This window comes from Tachysurus vachellii, chromosome 23 (genome assembly GCF_030014155.1).
Source record: "Tachysurus vachellii isolate PV-2020 chromosome 23, HZAU_Pvac_v1, whole genome shotgun sequence".
Taxonomy (NCBI): domain Eukaryota; kingdom Metazoa; phylum Chordata; class Actinopteri; order Siluriformes; family Bagridae; genus Tachysurus; species Tachysurus vachellii.
In genome coordinates, this window is record NC_083482.1 from 3,449,780 (window position 1) to 3,472,686 (window position 22,907).

General features: G+C 41.7%; 4 protein-coding genes across 5 annotated transcripts; 3 read left to right on the forward strand and 1 right to left on the reverse strand.

The window, feature by feature from the left end:
- Nucleotides 1-3,060: 3,060 nt before the first annotated feature.
- Nucleotides 3,061-4,351, forward strand: LOC132838664 (protein PET117 homolog, mitochondrial). The gene is made up of 2 exons (XM_060859164.1): nt 3,061-3,249; nt 4,205-4,351. Exons 1-2 carry the CDS (start codon nt 3,154-3,156, stop codon nt 4,349-4,351), a joined length of 243 nt encoding a protein of 80 aa, XP_060715147.1. The 5' UTR covers nt 3,061-3,153.
- A 163-nt stretch (nt 4,352-4,514) lies between these two features.
- On the forward strand, nt 4,515-9,030 carry kat14 (lysine acetyltransferase 14). 2 transcript variants are annotated; one of them, XR_009647661.1, is made up of 11 exons: nt 4,515-4,773; nt 4,972-5,093; nt 5,271-5,392; nt 5,784-5,965; nt 6,053-6,430; nt 6,511-7,016; nt 7,127-7,260; nt 7,572-7,747; nt 7,868-8,058; nt 8,253-8,505; nt 8,662-9,030. XR_009647661.1 is itself a non-coding variant. In XM_060859160.1 (10 exons), exons 1-10 carry the CDS (start codon nt 4,515-4,517, stop codon nt 8,424-8,426), a joined length of 2,244 nt encoding a protein of 747 aa, XP_060715143.1. In that variant the 3' UTR covers nt 8,427-8,603. The 2 variants fall into 2 exon arrangements, 1 of the variants encoding a protein (XP_060715143.1); XM_060859160.1 differs by lacking the exon at nt 8,662-9,030 and having other exon boundaries at nt 8,253-8,603.
- Nucleotides 9,001-22,831, reverse strand: dzank1 (double zinc ribbon and ankyrin repeat domains 1). The gene is made up of 21 exons (XM_060859162.1): nt 22,665-22,831; nt 18,006-18,177; nt 16,179-16,332; nt 15,223-15,337; nt 15,080-15,122; nt 14,796-14,896; nt 13,798-13,880; nt 13,464-13,581; nt 13,146-13,259; nt 12,739-12,831; nt 12,522-12,644; nt 12,209-12,373; nt 11,935-12,127; nt 11,709-11,812; nt 11,231-11,314; nt 10,668-10,776; nt 10,286-10,368; nt 10,067-10,150; nt 9,814-9,941; nt 9,469-9,543; nt 9,001-9,292 (listed from the first exon to the last, which is right to left on the reverse strand). Exons 2-21 carry the CDS (start codon nt 18,112-18,114, stop codon nt 9,133-9,135), a joined length of 2,238 nt encoding a protein of 745 aa, XP_060715145.1. The 5' UTR covers nt 18,115-18,177; nt 22,665-22,831; the 3' UTR covers nt 9,001-9,132.
- Nucleotides 19,699-22,603, forward strand: polr3f (polymerase (RNA) III (DNA directed) polypeptide F). The gene is made up of 9 exons (XM_060859185.1): nt 19,699-19,869; nt 20,109-20,226; nt 20,407-20,474; nt 20,554-20,621; nt 20,748-20,860; nt 20,944-21,087; nt 21,188-21,295; nt 21,377-21,568; nt 22,104-22,603. Exons 1-9 carry the CDS (start codon nt 19,814-19,816, stop codon nt 22,179-22,181), a joined length of 945 nt encoding a protein of 314 aa, XP_060715168.1. The 5' UTR covers nt 19,699-19,813; the 3' UTR covers nt 22,182-22,603.
- Nucleotides 22,832-22,907: the final 76 nt, after the last annotated feature.

Below are 22,907 nucleotides of genomic sequence, written 5' to 3' on the forward strand. Positions count from 1 at the left end.
TAAACACAACGTTAGGCAACATGCTGGATATGCACACCAGAAACAACTCTTTCTCTTTCCGTCCAGGGTTATCATGTAAACATCATGTATTTTAGTAGAAGTACTTCACCATCTGCTTTTATACACACACACAAAACAAACACACACACAGAAAGTGGCCTGCACAGAAAACTAGAAAGAAGCATAGCGTTTGCGCATCTTACAAAGAGACAGCGTGACTATTTGCTCAGTTCTGAAGCTTCAGACGCTCACCCGCTAGTTCACATTCGCACAATGTTGACACTCTCACACTCCTGCTGGGAGGCACTCAGGTCACCTCACAAGAATGAAAATGTGTGTTACACACTTTACAGCTTAGCCTAGCATCACATTCAGCATGATCGATATGATGCTAGCTTCATGCTAATTAATAAGCTGTGAAGCCTTTATATATATATATATATATATATATATATATATATATATATATATATATATATATATATATATATACATATGCACGCACAAGGCTGTTGGGGTACTGGTTATTAACAGCTTTATTGGTTTCACAACATGCTTTTGGTTGCAAGTTTTAAATGGAGATAAAATGTCTTTAAATAATTTTTAGCTAGCATGTGTTCTTAGCAAGAGTTCTTCTGAAACGGTGAAAGCGAAAGAAAAAGAAAATACTTTTTAGAATACGTAGAACATTTTCAGAACAGTCGGAGGTTAAATGAGTTATCCATCAAACTTCAGGTGAGAGATGAAACATGTAACTTTGTTAATTTCATTGTGAAATATAGAACAATTACAAGTTGTAGCGTTAAATGTCAGCTTTTCTCAGAAGAGACCGATATTGTGGCAAGCAGGGGGTTAAAGTTCACCAACCTCATTTAGTATCTGTAGCAGGAATATTCACAAGACCTCACATGAACACACAAACACACACTGGCTGAGAACATCAACAACTCTTCACTGAGGCAGCATTTCCTATACCACAACACAAGGAAGAAGAGGAGTGGAGAGAACCATGCTGAGTCCTGAAGGTCAGCCCAAAAGGTGTTTATTATTCTATAGAAGAGAGAGAGAGAGAGAGAGAGAGAGAGAGAGAGAGAGAGAGAGAGAGAGAGAGAGAGAGAGAGATGTATACACTAATACTGGGTAGAGTCTCCCTTTATTCTCAAACACAGCCTCAATTCTTCATGGTTTGGATTCCACAAGATGGGAACATTCCTTTGACATACTGGTCCATGGTTGTAGCACACATTCTCCCGTTCTACCACATCCCAAAAGATTTCCACTGTCCTCAGGTCTGGTGACTGGGGGAACCGTTAAAAACCCTAACCTCACAGGGTTTGCTTGAGTTTGCTTTAAGACATGGTGCATTATCCTGCTGGAAGAAGCCAGTATAAGATGGTAACACATGGCCATGAAGGACTGCACATCCCTTACAACAATAGTGCTTTACAACAATAGGCCAAAAGTGTGACAAGAGAACATTCGGTACACCATGTCCACCAGCCTGTACAGTTATGGCAGTTTGTTTTCATGAATTCATGCTACTGATGCCAAATTCTGACCGAGGATTTATCAGACCAGGCTATGTTGTTCCAGTCAGTGCAGTTTTGGTGATCCCTTTGCCCACTGCAGCCTCCTGGCTGACAGACGAGTAATTGCTGATCCAGCTGAAAGCTTGTGCATTCTGAGATGCTTTCTGTCTCACCACATTTGTACAGAGCTACTGTAGCCTTTTGGTCAACTCAAACCATTCTGGCCATTCTCTTATCAATGCGCTGTTTCTGTGCACAGAACCTGAGCTCATTGGCTGTTGGACCATTCTGAATAAACTCTTTTGACTTTGTCAGTTTCCTTCTCTGTGTATTTGTGGAAATTTCATAGTTCCTCATGTTCATAGCCATCCTTAAAAACACCATTCCAGCATCTTGTCAAAATGAGACATCACATGTTATTAGAATTATAGTAAATAATAACAATTTAGATACATATTTCCCAACTTGAAACCTCTTTTCCGGTCGTAATTCCTCGTGGTGGCTTAACAACTACGTTGATACTCTAGAAGGTTCGGGCATCCTACTCATCTTTAGTCTCGCATTACAACAAAGCAGACCAAGAATCGTTATTAATTTCTCTTCTATGTGCAATTTATTTCCATCATCACTGATTTAAATCATCTGGGATGAAACCCATAGACCCGTACCGTTCATCGCTTATAACTACAAGAAAAATAAACATTTTAGGGGGTTCTGGATAGATTAGGTACTTTTTAAAAAGGTTTACAGAACGTAGAAAAAAATACAGGTCTAGATAATCTTTGTGGCATAACTTTGTACTCTGGAAAACTGGTCAATCTCAGGAGCACGTGAATGCAGCATGAGACAAAACACACAGTAAAATACAATTTAGTGCCAATATTATTCGGTCCAAAAATAACACACGAACATGCAAACACAACATTTAAACAATTTATGCGTTATATATTTATTCCCACAATAAAAAAAAAGCATAGGTGGAAACAAAAACTATTTTAATTTGATTCTAAGCTTGTAATAACCTTTTCAATCGTTTCAGTGTTCTCTGATTATAAGCTAATGATCGTAGCCTTATATAAGATGACTTAATGGTCTAAGAACAGCTTTGATCAGAAATAAACTAGGTAGAGAACGTTGTCGTTGTCGTTTCGTAATTACGACTCAACAGAGATTTGAAGTGCTGGTGAACGCACCATCCGGTCACTATGGTGTAGTACGTGGACACGTGCAGTGTAGAACTCTGACAAGAATATTTTCTATTCTTATGACTAATGCTACTTTAATTCAACGCAGTCGATAGTTATGTAAAAGTAAAACTGCAGACAATAAAAGTATTGTATATGTAATATATATATATGCATTCGCCTGCAGCTGCTCCAGCCCTAATGGGGCGCTGTAATCATCTATCGTTCTGACAAACAGGCGAAGAAACAAAACTAAGGCTCGATTTCAAATGGCTACTCACTCCCTATGTAGGCACACTAGCTACTATGTTGTGCACTGTAAGTAGTTCACTCTGTATGGGACACTCAGGGATTTGGGATTCGACCTTTGATCATAGCCGTATCAAAGCGAGCCTAGAGTGCTAACCAGCTGCTTTCTTGTCCCGCAATGTCCTTTAGCGATGTCTACAGCCTCTAAAATCGTTCTCGGGTTATCCGTGGTACTGACTGTAGGCACCGTGGCTGGAGTGCACCTTAAGCAGAATTGGGACAGACAGGTAGGACCAGATGATGCAGCAGAGTTAGCTTAGCGGCTAGCTGTGTTAATGCAGCAGAGTTAGCTTAGCGGCTAGCTGTGTTAATGCAGCAGAGTTAGCTTAGCGGCTAGCTGTGTTAATGCAGCAGAGTTAGCTTAGCGGCTAGCTGTGTTAATGCAGCAGAGTTAGCTTAGCGGCTAGCTGTGTTAATGCTGCAGAGTTAGCTTAGCGGCTAGCTGTGTTAATGCAGCAGAGTTAGCTTAGCGGCTAGCTGTGTTAATGCTGCAGAGTTAGCTTAGCGGCTAGCTGTGTTAATGCAGCAGAGTTAGCTTAGCGGCTAGCTGTGTTAATGCAGCAGAGTTAGCTTAGCGGCTAGCTGTGTTAATGCTGCAGCCGTGCCTTTATCTAACTAGCTAGCATAAAAGAGAATGATGTGACAGAAATGATGTAACACTAAGAACTGGAGCCTCTTTTACTCCAGTTTGAGCAGAAAAAAAACATATTCAGGTCACATTGTGGTGTCAATGTGTATAAGCCACGCCCACACATCACCTGTCCAGATAGGTAACTAGAACTACATTTACTCTTACAGCATTTAGCAGAAATGCTGTACAAAAACAAATAAGCAGTGACTTACAATTTTATTCCAATTTATACAACTGAGGGTTAAGGGCCTTGTTCAGGGACCCTTCAGTGGCAGCTTGGTGGACCTGGGATTCAAACCCATGACCTTCTGATGAGTTGTCCAACACCTTAACCACTAGGCTACAACATCCCACTATATATATATATATATATATATATATATATATATATATATATATATATATATATATATATATATATATATATATATATATATATATATATATATATATATATATATAAAATAACTACAAATATGATCATGGACCCGTGACACCCCTCTGAATTGTTTTGATCTTTATTATGACTCCGCTTTGCGGTTCTTCAACAGAGGCTTCGAGAGGGAGTTCTGCGAGACCTGGAGCGTGTGGAGAGGAAGCGCGAGAACCAGCGCGCCCTCGAGGAGCAGATCCGCCTCACCAGGGAGCTCGTGACACACAGAGAGCAGCAGGAAGCTGAAAGCACTCAACGTTCGTGAACCTGAACAGGTAGCATTATAGGGTCCTGTTTCAGGTCAGGTACGACTTTACCTCGTACACCTCAGGTTTGTTCTGAAACCTTTCTCCACGTCAGTGATTATAGTATGTCTGAGGGCTGTGATAGCATTTCAGTGCTGTTTTTTTTTTCATTACAGAGAGAAAATGGATGGACTGGAAAAGCGAGGCATGATGGGACAGGACGAGGAGGCTCTCTGTACGTCAGCTTCTGATGGCCTGGAGGAGGGCGAGGTGGAGGGTGAGACTCTGCTCATTGTCGAATCGGAGGACCAGGCGTCCGTGGACCTCTCGCATGACCAGAGCGGTGACTCGCTGACCAGCGATCCAGGCGAGGACACAGAGGGCACCTGGAGCGAGGACACCGCCTTCTACTGCGAAAAGTGTCGCAAGTGGATCCCTGCTGGTGAGAGGACCCCGTAGTCTCTGGGTTTGCAGTTAGTTACCTGACGGATGAAATTCCTCTGAACAAGATTCTAGGCTTAACGGTTTAAAAAAGTAAAAAAATTCCAATCTTGCTTTGATGATTTGATTTCTTGAGTTCACCGTTAACCACAATGAGGCTCAATGTTGACCCTGTTTACTGCCGTTATCTGGTTACCAGCCCAGCTTCGAGGAGAGCAGCCCAGTTACCTGAAAGGAGACAACTTCTTTAAGTTCATCTGCTCCGACTGTTCCGATGACGGCAAGGAAAGTTTTGAGAGGATGCGCCTCACGTGGCAGCAGGTATTTTGTAGGATCTTATCTTGTATGATAACATTCTACTGCTGTATTTAAAACAAGTTACTGGTAGCTTCTTTTGACCAGGAAAATGATGCTTTATTAGAAACCCTAAAGCCTAGAAGTAATATCATCATTATCATGTGCTCAAAGGACATTGTCACTGTGTGCGTGTGTGTGCAGGTGGTGATGCTCGCCATGTATAACCTGTCTTTGGAGGGTACGGGCCGGCAAGGCTACTTCCGCTGGAAGGAGGACATATGCGCTTTCATCAGCCGACACTGGACATTTCTACTCGGCAGCAGGTGAGTGAGAGACAACACACACACACACAGACACAGGTATATTCTCAGTCAAACATGGCTGTTGGTTACTCAGGTACAAAACTTTAGTTTTAAAAGAAATAAATCCTGTGGCATGATCATATGATCGTACAGCTCTGAAAAACGCTGAAGCCAATCATCCATGTCTTTAGACTGCATTGGGATTATTAATGTGTTTATTTTTCAAGTTTTACATTTTCACATGGTTTAAAAAAAAGTCTGAGATTGGGTGCTTTTAGATCGAACCGTGGTGTGTTGTGATTTGACTCTGCATCAACTCAACCACAGTAAGCGAATCAGTTGTCATGTCATCTGTAAACTTCTGTCTGAAAAAATAATCTTACCAGTGTTTGTTTTTCTTTTTTTTTTGCAGGAAGAAGACCTCAACGTGGTGGAGCACAGTAGCGGGTTGTTTGTCTGTAGGGAGCCCAACATTTTTCCGCTCGGGAGCGCAGGAGTTTGGCGAGCCTGGCTGGTGGAAGCTGGTCCAAAACCGACCTCCAACCCTTAGACCAGAGGGAGACAAAGTGTCCGGTACATCCCTCAAGGTCAAAGGTAGAACTTTGGTCACACCTCTTAAGTCAAGGTTATTCATTTCAGTTGATTCTACAAATCAGTAATACTGATGTTATTTTATTCCAGCTACATCGAAGCCTCCACCAGACCCCACCATTACGGTGGAGGGGCTGCGGAAGCGAGGAGGGCGCAGTGCAGTGGAGAGCGCCATGCGGCTGAAAGAGAAGCGGTCCCGCACACAGGAGGCCAAGGAGATCCGGCGAGCACAGAGAGAGGCTGCTTCGTCAGTGCCACTCAGGCCGACCGGACGCTCTTTCACGCTGGAGAGGGGTGAGGTGGTGGACTTCGCATCACTGAGTTCGTCAGACCGTACGTCACCATCGCCGTCACCCTCGCCTGATTTCTCTGCTCCTGGCACGCCTGCCTCGCACTCTGCCACACCTAGTCTGCTGTCGGAGGCAGACCTTGTACCGGATGCCATGCCCCCACAGGCGCTCTTTCACGGTGAGTATGGATGATGCTCGAGTCATTTTTGTAATCTGAATGTCAGCTGCTAACATTTTTACGTTTCGCTCTGCACCTAGATGACGAAGAGCTAGACGGCGAGTGCGCAATCGACCCAGGAATCGAGTTTGCACCCCCGCCCCGGGGCCCAGCTGGCACGATGTTCGCACGCAAAAAGCAGGAGCTTATAAAACAGGAGCCAGAGAGTGAGGACGACGCAGAGGACAGCAGAGACGAAGGCAGAAAAGAGAAAAGCGAGCGCAGGAAGGACAAAGGTGAAGTCGGCCCAGCACCCACACCCCGCTACGCGCCTCTCAGCCTGTATGAAGAGCGTATGCTGCTACGGAGGTTGGAAGCATGTCCCCAAGCGCTGGCTGTCACGCCACAGGCCAACCGACTGCACCGTAAACTCCTGGTTAGACAGGCTAAGCGTGAGCGTGGTCTCCCCCTGTTGGACGTCGACCAGGCTGTCAGCGCCACCCTCAGTTTGGTCGGCGGTGTGTACGGAGCACAGGTGTCCACGGTCAGTGAGATGGGCAAGTACAGGATGAACAGCCAGGATCTGCGCATACTCGACCGCTTTCAGGTAACACACAACTTTGTGTTTCAACACTCTGATGTGGATTTAAACAGAAACCTCTAGCAACACACGCTAGTGCAAACAAACCGTTAGAATCGTCTTATTCTCTTTTACAGGTCACGACATCCAGCAAGAAGGGCGTGTTCCAGTCCAACGTCTCCTTCTGGCACAGACTCATGGGCTCTGATGCATGTCTGGACCAAGACATTAAGAGTCCTTACACATCTAGAACTCTCAAACCTTACATAAGGTACAAAAGCTACACAAGCAAACAAACGGACAAGATCACGTATTAACAACATTACATAGCTGGTACAGGCTGTTTTATTAGAAATCAAGGAATCCTCCTGAGAGCTAACGAGACCAATATCATGAACGTCTGCCTCCCAGCTAGCTTAATATAACACTTTTTTTTTTTGCAGTATGTCCAGTAAGTGTCATTTCACTGAAACGAGTGGTGTCGTGTAGGCGTACTGTACACACAGTTATGCAAGTGTTCTGTAAAGCTGTTATAGGATTGATTAAATATAGAGGTGTTAACACGGCTGTGTGTGGACGCAGGAGAGACTATGAGACGAGGCCGCTGAAGATGAGGCTGCTGGCTGAGATCCGATCACGTCCTCACAGGAACGACCCGTCCTGGGTCCCAGAACCCGAATCACCCGTAGACTACTGCTACGTCCGACCCAACCACATCCCTTCTGTCAACTCCATGTGTCAGGATATGTTTTGGCCAGGTAAGCCAGAGGAAAACATTCTGTGCTGGAGCTTCCACGCTTTGTGAGTGTGCACAAGTATGCGCACCCCTGCTTTAAACATTTACCTAAAGCTCTTGCTGATCGTGCGTGTGTTTGAAGGTGTGGACCTGTCCGAGTGCTTGCAGTACCCAGATTTCAGCGTCGTGGTGCTCTATAAGAAGGTGGTGATCGGATTCGGCTTCATGGTGCCGGACGTGAAATATAACGAAGCCTACATCTCCTTCCTGCTGGTGCATCCTGAGTGGAGGAGAGCCGGGATCGCTACCTTCATGATTTACCATCTGATTCAGGTGAGAGACAGAACCTTACCACAAGGCAACACCAACCAAGGGGAAAAAAACTGCCACGGTATTTAGTTTGTAAACTATAACCACGGCTCTGACTGTGTCGCTAAAGCATGATCACAGTATGAAAATGTTTACAGTTATGTAACATCCGTAATCTGTTGCGCAACACCACTTAAAGATGTCTTGTCTCTGTGTAGACGTGCATGGGGAAGGACGTCACCCTTCACGTTTCCGCCAGCAACCCAGCCATGCTGCTGTATCAGAAGTTCGGCTTTAAGTCTGAGGAATACATCTTGGACTTCTATGATAAATATTACCCAGTGGACAGTAAAGAATGCCGCCACGCGTTTTTCCTGCGGCTGAGACGCTAACCAACTTTCAACTGGACTGGGATGTTGGCAGGAAAAGACAATATTATAGATGTGTAAAAGTTTTGGCGTTTAAGTAAATGTATGTTAAATTTTATTTACAGACTGAAAAATTCTAATTTTTCTTTTGTTTTGTTTTTGCAAAAAAAAAAAAAAAAAGAAATAAAACAAGGGAATTTTACCATTACAAACCAATACGAAATGGATCTCTTCTAATTTATTTTCTTTTTACCAACAGGACACCAGAGAATGGCATTAGACACTAGTGAGCTACACACCTGTAAACGTTTTCTAACTGACTCACACCAGACAAACCGTTACCTGTGTGCGACAGGGAAAAGAAGGTTACATTTCACACTGTGAGCTGCATCTCTGTCATATGATTTGGAGGCAGCTACTTTTGGAACATTTCCTTTGTACAAGTAATAACTTATACCAAGAATTTGCACTAAAGTCCAAATAGTTTTTTTTACCATTCCAACAAGTATGAGATCATTTCTCTGCTGTTATCTTGGGATATTATTTGCATGTCTGAAAATAATGAGCAAGCTAAAAATCAGACCAAATAATGGTCCAAAATAAACACTTCAAGCTAAAACAAGTTCAATTCCGTCTTTCCAGATTGTTTCTGTACCAAAAACGAGTCCGTATTCAGTCGGTTCCTGCTCTCTCTAAGGTCCGATATCACAGAGAGGGAACTCCTGGCTACCTAAGAGAACGTGTCGAGTCCAGAGGAGCTCCGGCTGTTAATCCTGCCCCGTCCACCAGGACTTGCTAATAGCGAGAGCATGGAGCTGCAGCCTGAAGCCTCGGCCATGTTGTACGGTGTCTGACCGTGATTGTTCAGTGTTCTCAAACTTGCGTTGCATCTGAAAGCATAAAAGAAGCGAACATCCAGCAGCTACATTAGTTCTGATCCAGGATGTTTGGTGTGTACATACACAGCATGCAGTGGTCATAGAACATCAGTACTACAAGAACACTGAACAGGTCAAGAAGCAAAGTATAAAATAAATAAATACATTTTTGTCGGTTAAATTCTCACCCGAGAAGAATCTCCGCACTCCTCAAGCCTTTAGTCCCCAAAGCTGCAGCTTCATGCAGAGCGCTGTTGTTCAACCTGCACAGCCATGTTTATCGTTACTCAATATTTAATCAGCAGTTCCATCTTCATGAAGGTCTACATTTCACTTGACATAATGGGAAGTTGGTCCATATTAACAAAAACCCTTCTAACAGTATGAAGCCATGTCAACGGTAATGTAACAGGAATCAGATGGTGCGTCCATTGATAGAGTATCATGGTGTACGAATTTGGCATTCTTAAGGTATAGAAATGTTTCAAATCATAGAAATCATTCAGCCAGCAACAGGAGCGACGGTTACTCACGGCCCTGAAAGCTGGTCGACATCTGCACCTTTCTGCACCAGCATAGGGATGACGTCGTGGTGCTCGTTTAACACGGCCGCAACCAGAGCTGGACGCTTGTGTCTGTCCAGGCACGACGGGTTGGCACCCTGACAAAAATAAAAAAATAAAAATCTTTAATAATTAAATCTCAACGAAGCTGCTACAATCGTTAACTTTCGTTGCATTTGTCACGTTTGAATGTGCTGTGAGTTTAGATGGTTAGAATTCTTGCCTCATCCATGAGCTGCTCCACCACTGAGATTCGGCCCCGGCCCTCTGGTCCCACCTCCCTCAGCAGCAGGCCGTCTTTGGACACCTGTAGAGACAAGAAAAAAAAAAGAACAGCTTTATAGTGTTTGTGAGATCTGATGCATGAAGTTTATGAGAAACGTGTTAGAGAGAACGAGAGAGAGAACGAGAGAGAGAACGAGAGAGAGAAGTAAGTAAGTACGGGTGATTGCTCAGCTGTGGCTGAAGTGCAGCTCATCTTCCGGTTCCTAGCACTCACGGTTCCAGACGCTGCGGCTTCACTCACTGCTCACACAAGCACACTGGTTACAAGTTATCTAAGTTAACTTTCTTTACATTTCATATAAAGTGGTATTTACTGAACCTTATTATAAAAATAACAAATAATAGTCTTAGCTATCTTCACTCGTCTCAGTGAAGTATTTAACATGGGATCAATATTAATTATTAAATGATCACCCAAATGATCGATAATGCAGAAAAGGCGGTCTCAGGTTACATGAGTTTAAAATCTGACTAAGACCAAGATGTTAGTGTAATGAATACACCAGGGGTATTTAGCATAGGTTCAGTATAATACGTACATGTAGCTAGGCTGGTGTGGCTGGTGGTTAGTTTGCTCCTCCCCTCAGTGACATCACTGAGATTAAGTTTCTCACGCAACGATCCATCCAGCTGCCCTGCTGATGATGACTACACACACACACAAAAACCCCCCACACAAAAAACACAAAAAACACAAACACACACACAAAAACACAAAAAACAAACAAAACACACAAAAAACACACACAAACACAAACAACACACACACACAAAAATACACACACAAACACAAACAAAACACACAAAAAACACACACAAAAACACAACACACACAAACAAAACACAAAACACACACAAACACAAAACACACACAACACACACAAAAAAAACACACACACAAAACAGACACACGCACACAAACACAAAAAAAAACCCCACACGCACAAACACACAAAACACACACACAACACACACACAAAACAGACACACACACAAACACCCACCCACACACACAAACACACCACATTTAGGATGTACAATATACTGCAATGAACAAGTCGCTGAATCTTGGGAAAATAACTACAGTAAAGTGGGCCGTTACCGCGGATCTGTCTGGAGACGCCAAGACAAAGTTAACACGCATGCTGACTTCATAGCTGTCCTCTTCAATCACAGCAGAGATCAGCTAGAATACCGAAGATCCAAAACAAAATATAAGCACATGCAGGTATTGTAACTGTCTGTGATGGATTAAATACTATTTTATACACTGCCCTGTAATAAAGGAAGCCATACAGTTACTAGCACTCACCATACAGTTACATCAAGCCTCATTTCCACTGACTAATTATGTGATTTTCAATATGAAGTGTGGAGAGGATTATTGTTATTATTATCAGGAGGTGAAGTTTGCACTTGTTTGTGGTTTCAGTGTAACATTAGCTGTACTTTCTTGTCTTATTAAGTTCATCCAGCCTAACTGATGACAAACTAAAAACATAAAGATACATGATGTTCTGGTGATGTTCTTGGCTCCACTGGTTTAAAAAAAAACGCCTGGGTGTTGTTTGGGGTCTCACTCTGCCCATCCGTGGTTCTCCGACCAACGCCCTGAACTCGCTATTGTTTTGCGTGTAACTGCGCAGGTGAGCACAGATGTGATCCATCTGCTTCCTCCAGAATCCTACACACACACACACACACACATAGACCAGGTGCATAGTTAATGTTTTTTTAGTATTATATACAGAACATACTGAATATCATATAAGATATACGTATATTGGATATAAAGGCGCATGTTACCTCGTCCAGGGCTAACAGCTGAGAGCAAAGGCTTCCTGTCACTCATCTGCCCCTGTCTGCTAAGCTCCGCCTCTCTTTGTTGCCTCTGCTTCTGCAGATCAGTGCTGGAGGGATAGAAGAGGCCAGCAGTCTGTGTCTGCACATCCACACACCTCGCCGTGCTCACTACCTGAACATGGCGTGTAGATGAACTCTAGAGAAACGATGAGGCTGTAAGTTATAGGATATGTTTAACTCGTCTACTTCCACGAGGTATGGCAGGTGTGCGTTTTACCTGCACTGGTGCCAGCGCGTCCGCTCGTGCACTCGGCTGCGGACTGCTGCCAGACCCTCGGGGTGGACCTTCCAGGAACACGCCACAGCTTCCACAGAAGTTAGCATACGGGTGACTGCTGGCTCCACATTTAGAACAGGTCAGATACTTTGCTGTGTGGGCAGTCTGGGAGAAAAAAAAAAAAACCCCACACAAATAACAAATTTACATTTTTAAGAACAAAAACATTCCACAGCATTAAAAGCAACAGTAACATTTAGCAAGAGGAGCAAAACACTTCAGTTACTGAATTGTTAATGGGTTGCGTGATCACCTTTGCACCACACCAATCGCAGAAACGAGCATCCGAGTGGTTCACTCTGTTACATTTGGTGCAGGGAACCATCTTCTCTTCCGGGGAGGGTAGAGGAGGAGCGCGTTGTCCGCTCAACATAGGCTAGAAAACAGAAGAATAAACCAATCTGATCTGCATAACTCAAAATATATTAACTATGAATACTCAGATTAGCATAAATATGATATGATCTTACAGTGTTGGCTTGAGACAGTCTGGTCTCACAGGTCACACAGTAGGTGATGTGGGTGGGGTTTCCTGTGCCACATGATGGACAGATCTGTTTGCCCTACGATAGAGGATGATCCAAATTGTGAACTTCCAATCGCATGTTATACAGTATATTACATGCAGATATATAAAGAACGAGTGCGAGTGTGTGAGTTTGAGAGCTATTTCATCTTCGCAGCAGATGCATGTGCACCATTTCAGGCAGAAGTGAGATATTATGTACTGAGCATCTACAGCTGGTCTGTGTAGGTGTGCGGACAGTCATGGAGATGATTTCTAGAGCTGTCCTGGATTATAAAAATGTATTAGGTGCACTCATATATCTGGATATTTAAATAATGTGTGTGTGTGTGTGTGTTTAGTCTTATATACCTGCAGCCTCAGGCTGGCCTGTGGTTGAAGCTGTGGGGAAATAGGAGACTCACACACCACACACGAGGACGTGTTCGCTGGCACCATACTCTTACACTGCACACACAGGATCATCTGAAACAACACACACACACACACACACACACACACACACACACAGTTTACTAGATATCCAAAGCAACCACAGCAAAAGCAGATTTTCTATACACACTCACCGCTGTCACTTTAATAGGAACACCAGCGTTCTTGGGTATGTACACCTTTGATGAATGTTATAGTGCAGGGCTCTACTGTTTATTATAGCAAAGCTGTATTTACCTGCCCCCCTTCAGTAGGGGGTAGTCTCTGTCCTGGGATCGGAGGCACCGGAGCTCCACAATTCAGACAGAACCGAGCGAAGGGGTCTGAGGGCCGGTGGCTCAAACACTTAAAACATCTGCATGCACAGAGAACCAGACCAACACCTTATGCATGTGATCCTACAGGTTTATTCACCTGACTTTGTAAAAAAATAAATGTAGTGTCTTCATATGTAAATGAGAACATAATTTTTGTTGTTGGTGATGATGACAATAGACCATTCCTTCTTTATTCCCCTTTATGTCATAAAATGTCGTTGTCTTTTTTACCTAGTCATCGTTGCCACTCTTACCTGAGGAAATCAGTTTCTCTCTGGATGCGAGAGATCTGTGTGCTGTTCAGCTTTTTGAGCAGGCTGTCGTCATCTCCTGCACTCTGAAACGGTAGAAACAAAATATATATGAAAACAAATAAATGTAACAATAGCTTGTGTAAGAAAACAGCAAGTTTAAGAAGCATTTCTCCAATAAAGTTGCTGATTGAGGAAACTCTTCATCCACCTGATGTCAGTGTTTCTGTTTTAGGTCGGGTGATGTACCCTGCCACAAGGTTCTGTTTTAGGAAAATAATCACCAACAGGATGGCATGAAGCATCCAGTATTGAAGTACAGTTTCTTCCTTTCATAATTCTATTAAAATAAAATCCTGTTGTCATTTACATTATATGAGCAATAAACGGGGGGGGCACGATGGCTTAGTTTTTAGCACGTTCGCCTCACACCTCCAGGGTTGGGGGTTCGATTCCAGCCTCCGCCTTGTGTGTGTGGAGTTTGCATGTTCTCCCCGTGCCTCGGGGGTTTCCTCCGGGTACTCCGGTTTCCTCCCCCGGTCCAAAGACATGCATGGTAGGTTGATTGGCATCTCTGGAAAATTGTCTGTAGTGTGTGTGTGAGTGAATGAGAGTGTGTGTGTGCCCTGCGATGGGTTGGCACTCCGACCAGGGTGTATCCTGCCTTGATGCCCGATGACGCCTGAGATAGGCACAGGCTCCCCGTGACCCGAGAAGTCGGATAAGCGGTAGAAAATGAGTGAGTGAGCAATAAACAGTTCCCTTTTTTTTCTCTCTCACTTAAAGTCGATGTGACAAAAATGCAGCCCGTTAATTGAGTAATGAAAAACCACATCACTTATTTTGTAATATTTAGAACATACTTTGTACGTTTTTGTGACTGCAAGCATGCTAGAACGTGCTAGAATGTTTTATTTATAATGTTGAGTGCAGCGTTGAGGGCATTTTTGGAAACGTCCTCAACACACCACCCTGAGTGAGAAGCACTTAGTTATTATTACCTGTGTGCTTTTTCTTGGTGAAGCTACGGGTGCACTCTGTATGCGCTGGGACAGAAAACGAGGGCCTTTCCGAGTGCGCCGTGCTGCGTTGTTAGAAATATCTAACAGAACAATACATGTAAATACAAGTCAGCAGATATTCTTTCTCTACAAACTAAATAAACAAAATAAGTAATAAGAATTACAGTGGGTTATTGATATTAGTGTATAGATAATTCATTGTGATGTGATTTGCAGCTAGAACAACTACTGAGGTATAATAATATAATCAGAAAATGCTGTACCTAAATTTTGTGTAGAAACATCTCCAGCACTGTTCACCTGTTCCTGTAGTAAATTAAGAAAAACAATGAAGTAAACTCATTCACTATTATATAAAATTACAGTATGCCTCTTTAATACAAGGTAGGATAAGAGCGACACTGACGTTTCCCAAACTCGTTACGGAGCTCTCCTGGTTGTCCTCAGAGGGTTCTTGGAGCTCAGTGGGCACACAATCCACCAGGAAGACCTTTGTAACAACGGCGCTTTGTCTTCCATCACTGTGGCAGGAAAGGTACTCAAAATGCTCAAAAACACCAGTTTTCCAAATTAAAGGAGACACAAGCATGTTTAAAGAAGCAGTATGCAATTCTTAGAGTGATCAGCAAGGAAAACTTGCTGAACTTTGGAATTATATTAAAAACTCTGACAAGCTTTTCAAATCCCCTCACACATAAACCCACCCCGTTCTGTTAGGCAGCTCTGTTCCACCTAAAGAAAAAAGCTCATTTCAGGCCCAGAAAAATGTAAACAGAAGCTAATAAAGAAACATACCATTACATTTCAATATTGTAAATCACATAACATTACATTTGTTGTCCCTCAATCATTTTAGGGAAAAAAGAAAACTGGGGTTGAACCTAATTTCAGGGCCTGGAAACTAGCCCGAGATTATGAATCACCGTCATATTTGAAACTTGTCTTTGAAACAACTATATGTATTAGAAATATCGTAATTATTACTTTTTATGAGAAAAAAAAAGAAACCCCGTGCAACAGCTAGTGGTAGCGCCAATTTCAGGGCCAGAAAAAGGCACCCAGAAAACAAAAAAGGCAAACAATTGAGCTTCATCACACAAGAATACGGTGAAACAATAAATGTAAGGTCTAAACATAATTTGATGCTTAATACAAGTTTAAAAACATGAATGTTACTAATTGCCGCTTTAAACCACTTTTCCAAAGCCACGTGGAAAAGCCACTCATGTTCAAACTTTTTCTAATACCAGATAAAGTGTTTAGTCAGTTGTAATTTTTAAGTAAACAAATATGTTTAATTGTGAACATTTGGAAGATAAGTTTCTGTGTTTTCTCAGCATCTTATTTTATTAATCACAGCACCTGGTCACAGCCATGGCCCTGACGTGAACTTTGCCGCTGGGTAAGCGAATGGGCTCAGTGTAACTCAGCGTGCTGCTATCCCTAATCCCTGGCCTTCGCACCAGCTCTGGTTTACTGCCATCCAGTGTGTAGAAGATTCTCACTTCAGGGCTGTCTGAAATATAGAAAGACCAAGGGTGTGCTTCAAACCATTTTGCAGACCCATTACTATCTCTTATACGCTGTACAATAACAAAATAACTCAGGCCATTAATTATTTCCTACAGCATGTTACATAAGGTATATATTTAATTTACTCCATACATTTAAGAATGATTTACACTAGCTAGCTTTCTACCAGTGATAACAAACTGAAATAAGATTATGCTACATGCATATGCAAAGGTAAAATGACAGCAACGCTGAGGTAAAAGTTTGAGGTATAACTTCTTATACTTCACTCGAGAAAATAAAAATGTAAACTAACTTTCACTAGCTTTCCATTTCACTAGCATGCTCATTAGCTGACTTGCTAAGAAACTAAAACTATATTATGCTAATAGGGAAAAGTATAATAAATCTGAGGAAATTGAGGATTTATTCTTAAAAAGTAAACAAAATATGAATTATTTTTTCAATATTCATGAAAAGTAATAAACAAACAAACAAACAAAAAAACTCTAATGAAATAAAATACAGTAAAATTTACGCTTGTCATCACACTAGCTAGCTAACTGGATAGCATGCCTAATAGCTGGCTTACTAAGAAACCAAGTTTGAGATATAGTTAAAAATTCTTCACTCAAGTTAAAAAAAAAAAACAACAACAAAAAAAAGTATAAAATCTACAATTTCCTCAGCAAATGTGAGAAAGACTTAAACTAGCTTGTCATTACACTACCATTACTCAAAAATGTACACTAGCAACAACTCTGTTGTAAAAGTTGTAGTTAGAGCTAGATTTAAATTAGATGAGAAAGATTTAAATTAGCTAGCCACAACACTAGCATTTAAACTAGCCGTTAGACCAGCTAGCTCACTGGATCTCATTCTTATCATAGATATCTACACCTGTAGATATCTATGATTCTTATTAGCTGACCTGCTAACAAACTAAAATAAGATTATGCTACATATGCAGAGATTACAGTGTAACAACTCTGAGGTAAAAGTCAAAGATATACTGTAGCTTCAAATTCTTCATAAAAGCTCAAAAAAAGAAAAAGAAACTCTTTAATTTCTTCAACAAATATGGGAAAGAATCTTAAATCACACTTCTTTCAGCAAGAAAAATGAGGAAATCTTCAGCTGCAGCTAACCAAAGTCAGCATTATTAACATATTATATGGTAGCTAGCATGACAACTCACATTCATATGCTAATCGCTAGCGCTCTTCCCTACTTTGCCTAAGCTTATTTGCCAACATTTACTGCATTAACTTGTTTTCTTTGCTTAGGATTGATTTCCAGAGTTATCATACCTGAAAAATTCTAGCTAATGGCAAAAGATAGATATTTACCATATAATTTATTTCTGATTAATTCATTAGCAAATGATGTAACTTACTAATAAAATAAAAAAGTAAGAGTAAAAAAAGGTTACTTTCCAAAGGAAAACATGACATTCGCTTGATTTTATCAGTTTAAAAAATACACATCCAGTATGTTTGGTCTGGAAAATTCTATTTGTATTAATACTTTCATGCAAATAAGATTTCTCAGTATTTTTCACACCCCTGCTGTTAATAAAAATATAATCAACAGAACAGAACAACATAAAAAATTAATATTTGAAGCCGAATTGGGAGAGAGAGAAAAAAAAAAACAATCCGGTGAGCTTGAACTCACCTGACTTGATCTCAATGGGTGTATTGGTGTCTATTACATGCTTGGCTTTCCCAGGAGTTGGAATACGAATGGGAATGATAAATGGAGCCACAACAGAACCTGCAGTCATCCTGAAGCTTTAAGATCACTGATATCCAGAGAAAAGTTCCAGATTTATCACCCAGCCTTTAACCTAGGGTTTAAATGTAATAACAGATTAACCAATGAAGTAGTATTAACCGTTCAGTGAACTACATAATCACCTCTACAAACATGGGAAGTAAATAGATCTCCACGTAGTCAGCTGGATTCATGACTATTTACTCCCATTTGACAACCTGAGTTCTTACAAGGGTCCAGAAGAATTAATTTGTAAACAACAATATAAGGATTGGGGGGCACGGTGGCTTAGTGGTTAGCACGTTCGCCTCACACCTCCAGGGTCGGGGTTCGATTCCCGCCTCCACCTTGTGTGTGTGTGTGGAGTTTGCATGTTCTCCCCGTGCCTCGGAGGTTTCCTCCGGGTACTCCGGTTTCCTCCCCTGGTCCAAAGACATGCATGGTAGGTTGATTGGCATCTCTGGAAAATTGTCCCTAGTGTGTGATTGTGTGAGTGAATGAGAGTGTGTGTGTGCCCTGCGATGGGTTGGCACTCCGTCCAGGGTGTATCCTGCCTTGATGCCCGATGACGCCTGAGATAGGCACAGGCTCCCCGTGACCCGAGGTAGTTCGGATAAGCGGTAGAAAATGAATGAATGAATATAAGGATTACAAGGTGTTATGACAACAGTTTTCCCAGCTCGGGTTAGTGTTGATGCCCTGTGTTCTCTGGATAAACCCTGGGTCCATTAACCTCTTTGATTAGGATAAAGCAATGAATGATGAATGAATGACCAAAACATGAGCTATTACATGAACCAATCGTTACTGATATTTCAGTCTGAAACCCACATGGCTCTGTTACAGGGTTCTATTCAGGCTTGGCTTTTGCTTTGTAGTCAGTTTAAGCATTCAAACCATTTTTCTAATAACTTTTTTGCGATTCAATCGATATTTTTTTAACTATGCATGTCAACAAATGATGGCAATTTACAACAGAAGCGTTTACCTGGTATCCACTGACGCTGCACTCATCAACTCGGCTAAACAACAACAGACGCTCTGATTGGTCAAACGCATAGCCCTTAGCAACCGTCTAAGCCAACAGCAAGTTTCTATAATTTCTTATGTTTTAATTTTTTTTTATTTTATTTATCTCAACATAATAATAAAACATCTCCCAAATGTTGAAATAGTCTCGTAGCAGTTGACACTGGCTTACTATTATTATTATTATTAATAACAATAATAATAATAATTATTATTATTATTGTTATTATTATTATTATTATTATTATCATAGTTATAATAATAAAATCTTATTTCAGGGCAAATTAAATTTTATTTGTTTTCATTCAATCGCAAATTAAAATTCTATGCGGAAAAAATAAGAAGTACAAACCGCTTTCATACAGGCAATAAATGCGCCACCACTAGCATTAACCCGGAAGGACCCAAGCAACACGCTGTAAATGCGCTCTTCTTTTCCCACCCGTATTCATTTAAATCCCGCCTTCATCGATATGATTGGCTAAAATCTCATCTTGTAATACAGCTCCGAAGTATGATTGGCTACAATTCGGCTGTTCGCCTCGGGAGGTGTTGGTTTACGATAGGAAAACGGGTTGCTAAGAAAAAAACACGCTGCTATGTTGTAGTAAAATTAGTAGTTTTGCTGATACATTGCAGTTTAACGTATTTCATCTTAGTACTCGTATTAACTTTCAATAATGACAGACGTTAAGGTTAAAAAGGAGTCCGCAGATGCTGTGGATATCGAAAACAGGTAGGTTGTGTTGCTTACTAGTTATAGCTAGTGTATATTGTGGACCAGTCTGTTTAAGATCTCTTGCTTAATATATGTTCAAAGTTCAGACTATTAAGGTTATGATCGTGGATTCAGTATAAATGTTTTCCTGTATAAATGCATGGACATGTGGTGCATTATTGCTGTAATAGAGTAGGATTAATGTGTATATGATGCTTGTGTGTGTGTGTGTGTGTGTGTGTGTGATTGTGATTAAGAATAAAGGAGCTGTGTCAGCAGTTTCCACAAGGCATCACTGATCAGGTCATCCAAAATGACATGCCTCAAGTGGAAGCTCAGCAGAGGGCCATGGCCATCAACCGTCTGCTGTCTGTGGTAAATCATCTGAAAATCACCTAACGCTTAGTCCTTACCAAGGAATACAGTGACAGCCCCAGTTGTGTGTGGTGTACCTAATAAAAAGGCCACGTCTACAGCAACATTACAGCGGTTTCTTGATCACCGTATCTGTATGACCAATGTCATGTGTAACATTCTACACTGCTATTCACACAGGGCCAGCTGGACCTCCTCAGAAACAGCAATGGCTTGTTGTACCGGTTAAAGGATATTCAGGCAGCAAGGTAAAGCCACTTCTTCACAAGATGGCACATTGTCCAGGTATGTATTTCCTATTCCAATGTTTGTGTTTTTTGTTATAAGTAAAATGAAGGGCTCTGACAACCAGGAGAAGCTCGTTTACCAGATCATTGAGGATGCAGGGAATAAAGGTGAAGGAATGAAATATCTTCTTCTGATTTCTTTTGAATTCACTGCATGTATTATGAGCCTTTCTGAGAGAGAGAGAGAGAGAGAGAGAGAGAGAGAGCACTCGTGATAATTTCATGTCTTCTCAGGAATCTGGAGTAGAGACATCCGCTATAAAAGCAACCTCCCCCTGACAGAGATCAACAAAATCCTCAAGAACCTTGAGAGCAAAAAACTGATCAAAGCTGTCAAGTCTGTCGCAGTGAGTTGATCGAATAAGAAGTGCTGTTTTTGAGTTCCTGGATCGAAACCTGAAAGTTTTTAACTCGTAACTGTCGTGTCCAGGCCTCGAAAAAGAAGGTGTACATGCTGTACAACCTGCAACCGGACCGTTCGGTTACAGGAGGAGCTTGGTACAGCGATCAGGACTTCGAGTCTGAGTTTGTGGAAGTTCTCAACCAGCAGTGCTTCAAATTCCTGCAGAGTAAGGTCAGGAACATCACAGGCATGCTTCTTTAACTGGCCTTCGTATCTTTTTCTGTAGAACAGAAACAGGAGAAAAGGCTGCGACTTTTTGTGTGTACTCCAGGCAGAAGCAGCGAGAGACAGTAAACAGAGCCCGATGGTGCAGAGAAACAGCTCGTTCGCCACCTCATATGAAGTCTGGAAGTACATCTGCGAGCTGGGGATTAGCAAGGCACGACCATTCATGTATTAAATCTTAATTTTTACCAAATGAAAGTCATGAATATTGAAGTCACGGTAATATGTATTGTAGGTGGATCTGTCTATGGAGGACATCGAGACCATCCTGAACACACTGATCTATGACGGGAAGGTAGAAATGACCATCATCGCGGCTAAAGAGGGCACAGTAGGTTGCGTGGACGGGCAAATGAAGCTCTACAGGGGTGTGAACGCCATCATCCAGCCCACAGGCCTGGTCAAAACACCCTGCGGTCTCTGCCCGGTAAACATTGTGTAAAACTTACACCAACAAATAATCCTAGAAGCCAACGTGGTTTCCAGGAAGTACAGGCTACAATCATACACTTAATGCATCAGAAAAGGGATTTTCACCAGCTAGAGGTGACGATATTTATGATTTAACATTTACAGCCTTTAATTCCTTAATATACGACCATACGGGAGCTTGAATAAAAATAAATAAATAAAAACATTTACTAGGAAGTTTGCCAAATTCACTGAAGGGGAAAGGACGCCGGACGTCTGTTATCATTTGAGCCAATAGAAAACAAGTGGGGCTGTGGACTTTTTACTTGCTTAAAGAAAGACAGCTGCTCATTACTAAATACCAGTTTCTCTGGACCTTTGCGTCAGTGTTTCACTATAACGATACCTGCTGCACAAAAATATTGGCACCCCTGTGAAACGAGATCTAGCCTGTAAGCTTCTTGACCACCAACATACAATACATAAAGCTTGCTTAAATTATTTGTCTGAAATGTGAACGTAGAATTCTGAAATGCCTGTTTTTTTTCCAGGTGTTCCACGACTGCCAGGAAGGCGGAGAAATCTCCCCATCCACTTGCGTGTACATGGGAGAGTGGCTAGACTTTTGACCTTTTGTTGGATTGTATGGGGTTTTTTTTTCTCTGTGGAGAAAGTGCTGTATACTTTTTTTGCAACGATTTGATGCAACAAATTATTTGTTTATTTATATAGAGTATTTGAAATGAAAGTGCAAGAAGAAGAAGAAACCGTGGAAACTATCCTGGACTCTGATGTCAGTGTTCCTTTCTGTTCCTTTTCTCCTTTAAAAAAAATATACTTATGCACATGATAAAGCATTACACGAGAAACTAGGCTGATTTACATGTTGTAAACGAGTAACATGTTCCCTCTGGATCAGTGCTCATTCAATAGTGTCCAAAATCCATCTTATAGAAAAAAAATGTTGTTTTTAGAAAAGATCACAAAGTGAACACGGTATAAACTGTAAAGTTATTGGATTTCTGGTAATAAAGACTGGGATGAAAACAAACCCTGACTTTGTATTCCGTAATCAATCATCCACAACTGGAAAATGTTATCATGCAACTTACTGAATAAGCATTGGGTCAAATGTTTATCATCATCAATTCCCTGAAGCTTTTTCTGCTAGCAACAGTCTGAGGTCAGTGGAGACGTCTTTATCCCCACATGCAGATGCCAGCTCCTCCGGTGGCATCACCACATGTTCCTGAGCCAGCTGTGCACCTGCCCTGTGACCCTGTTCAACATTTTATAGGCCACTATTACATGAAACTTGAAAAGAATTGGATGATTTTGATCATATTTACATGACT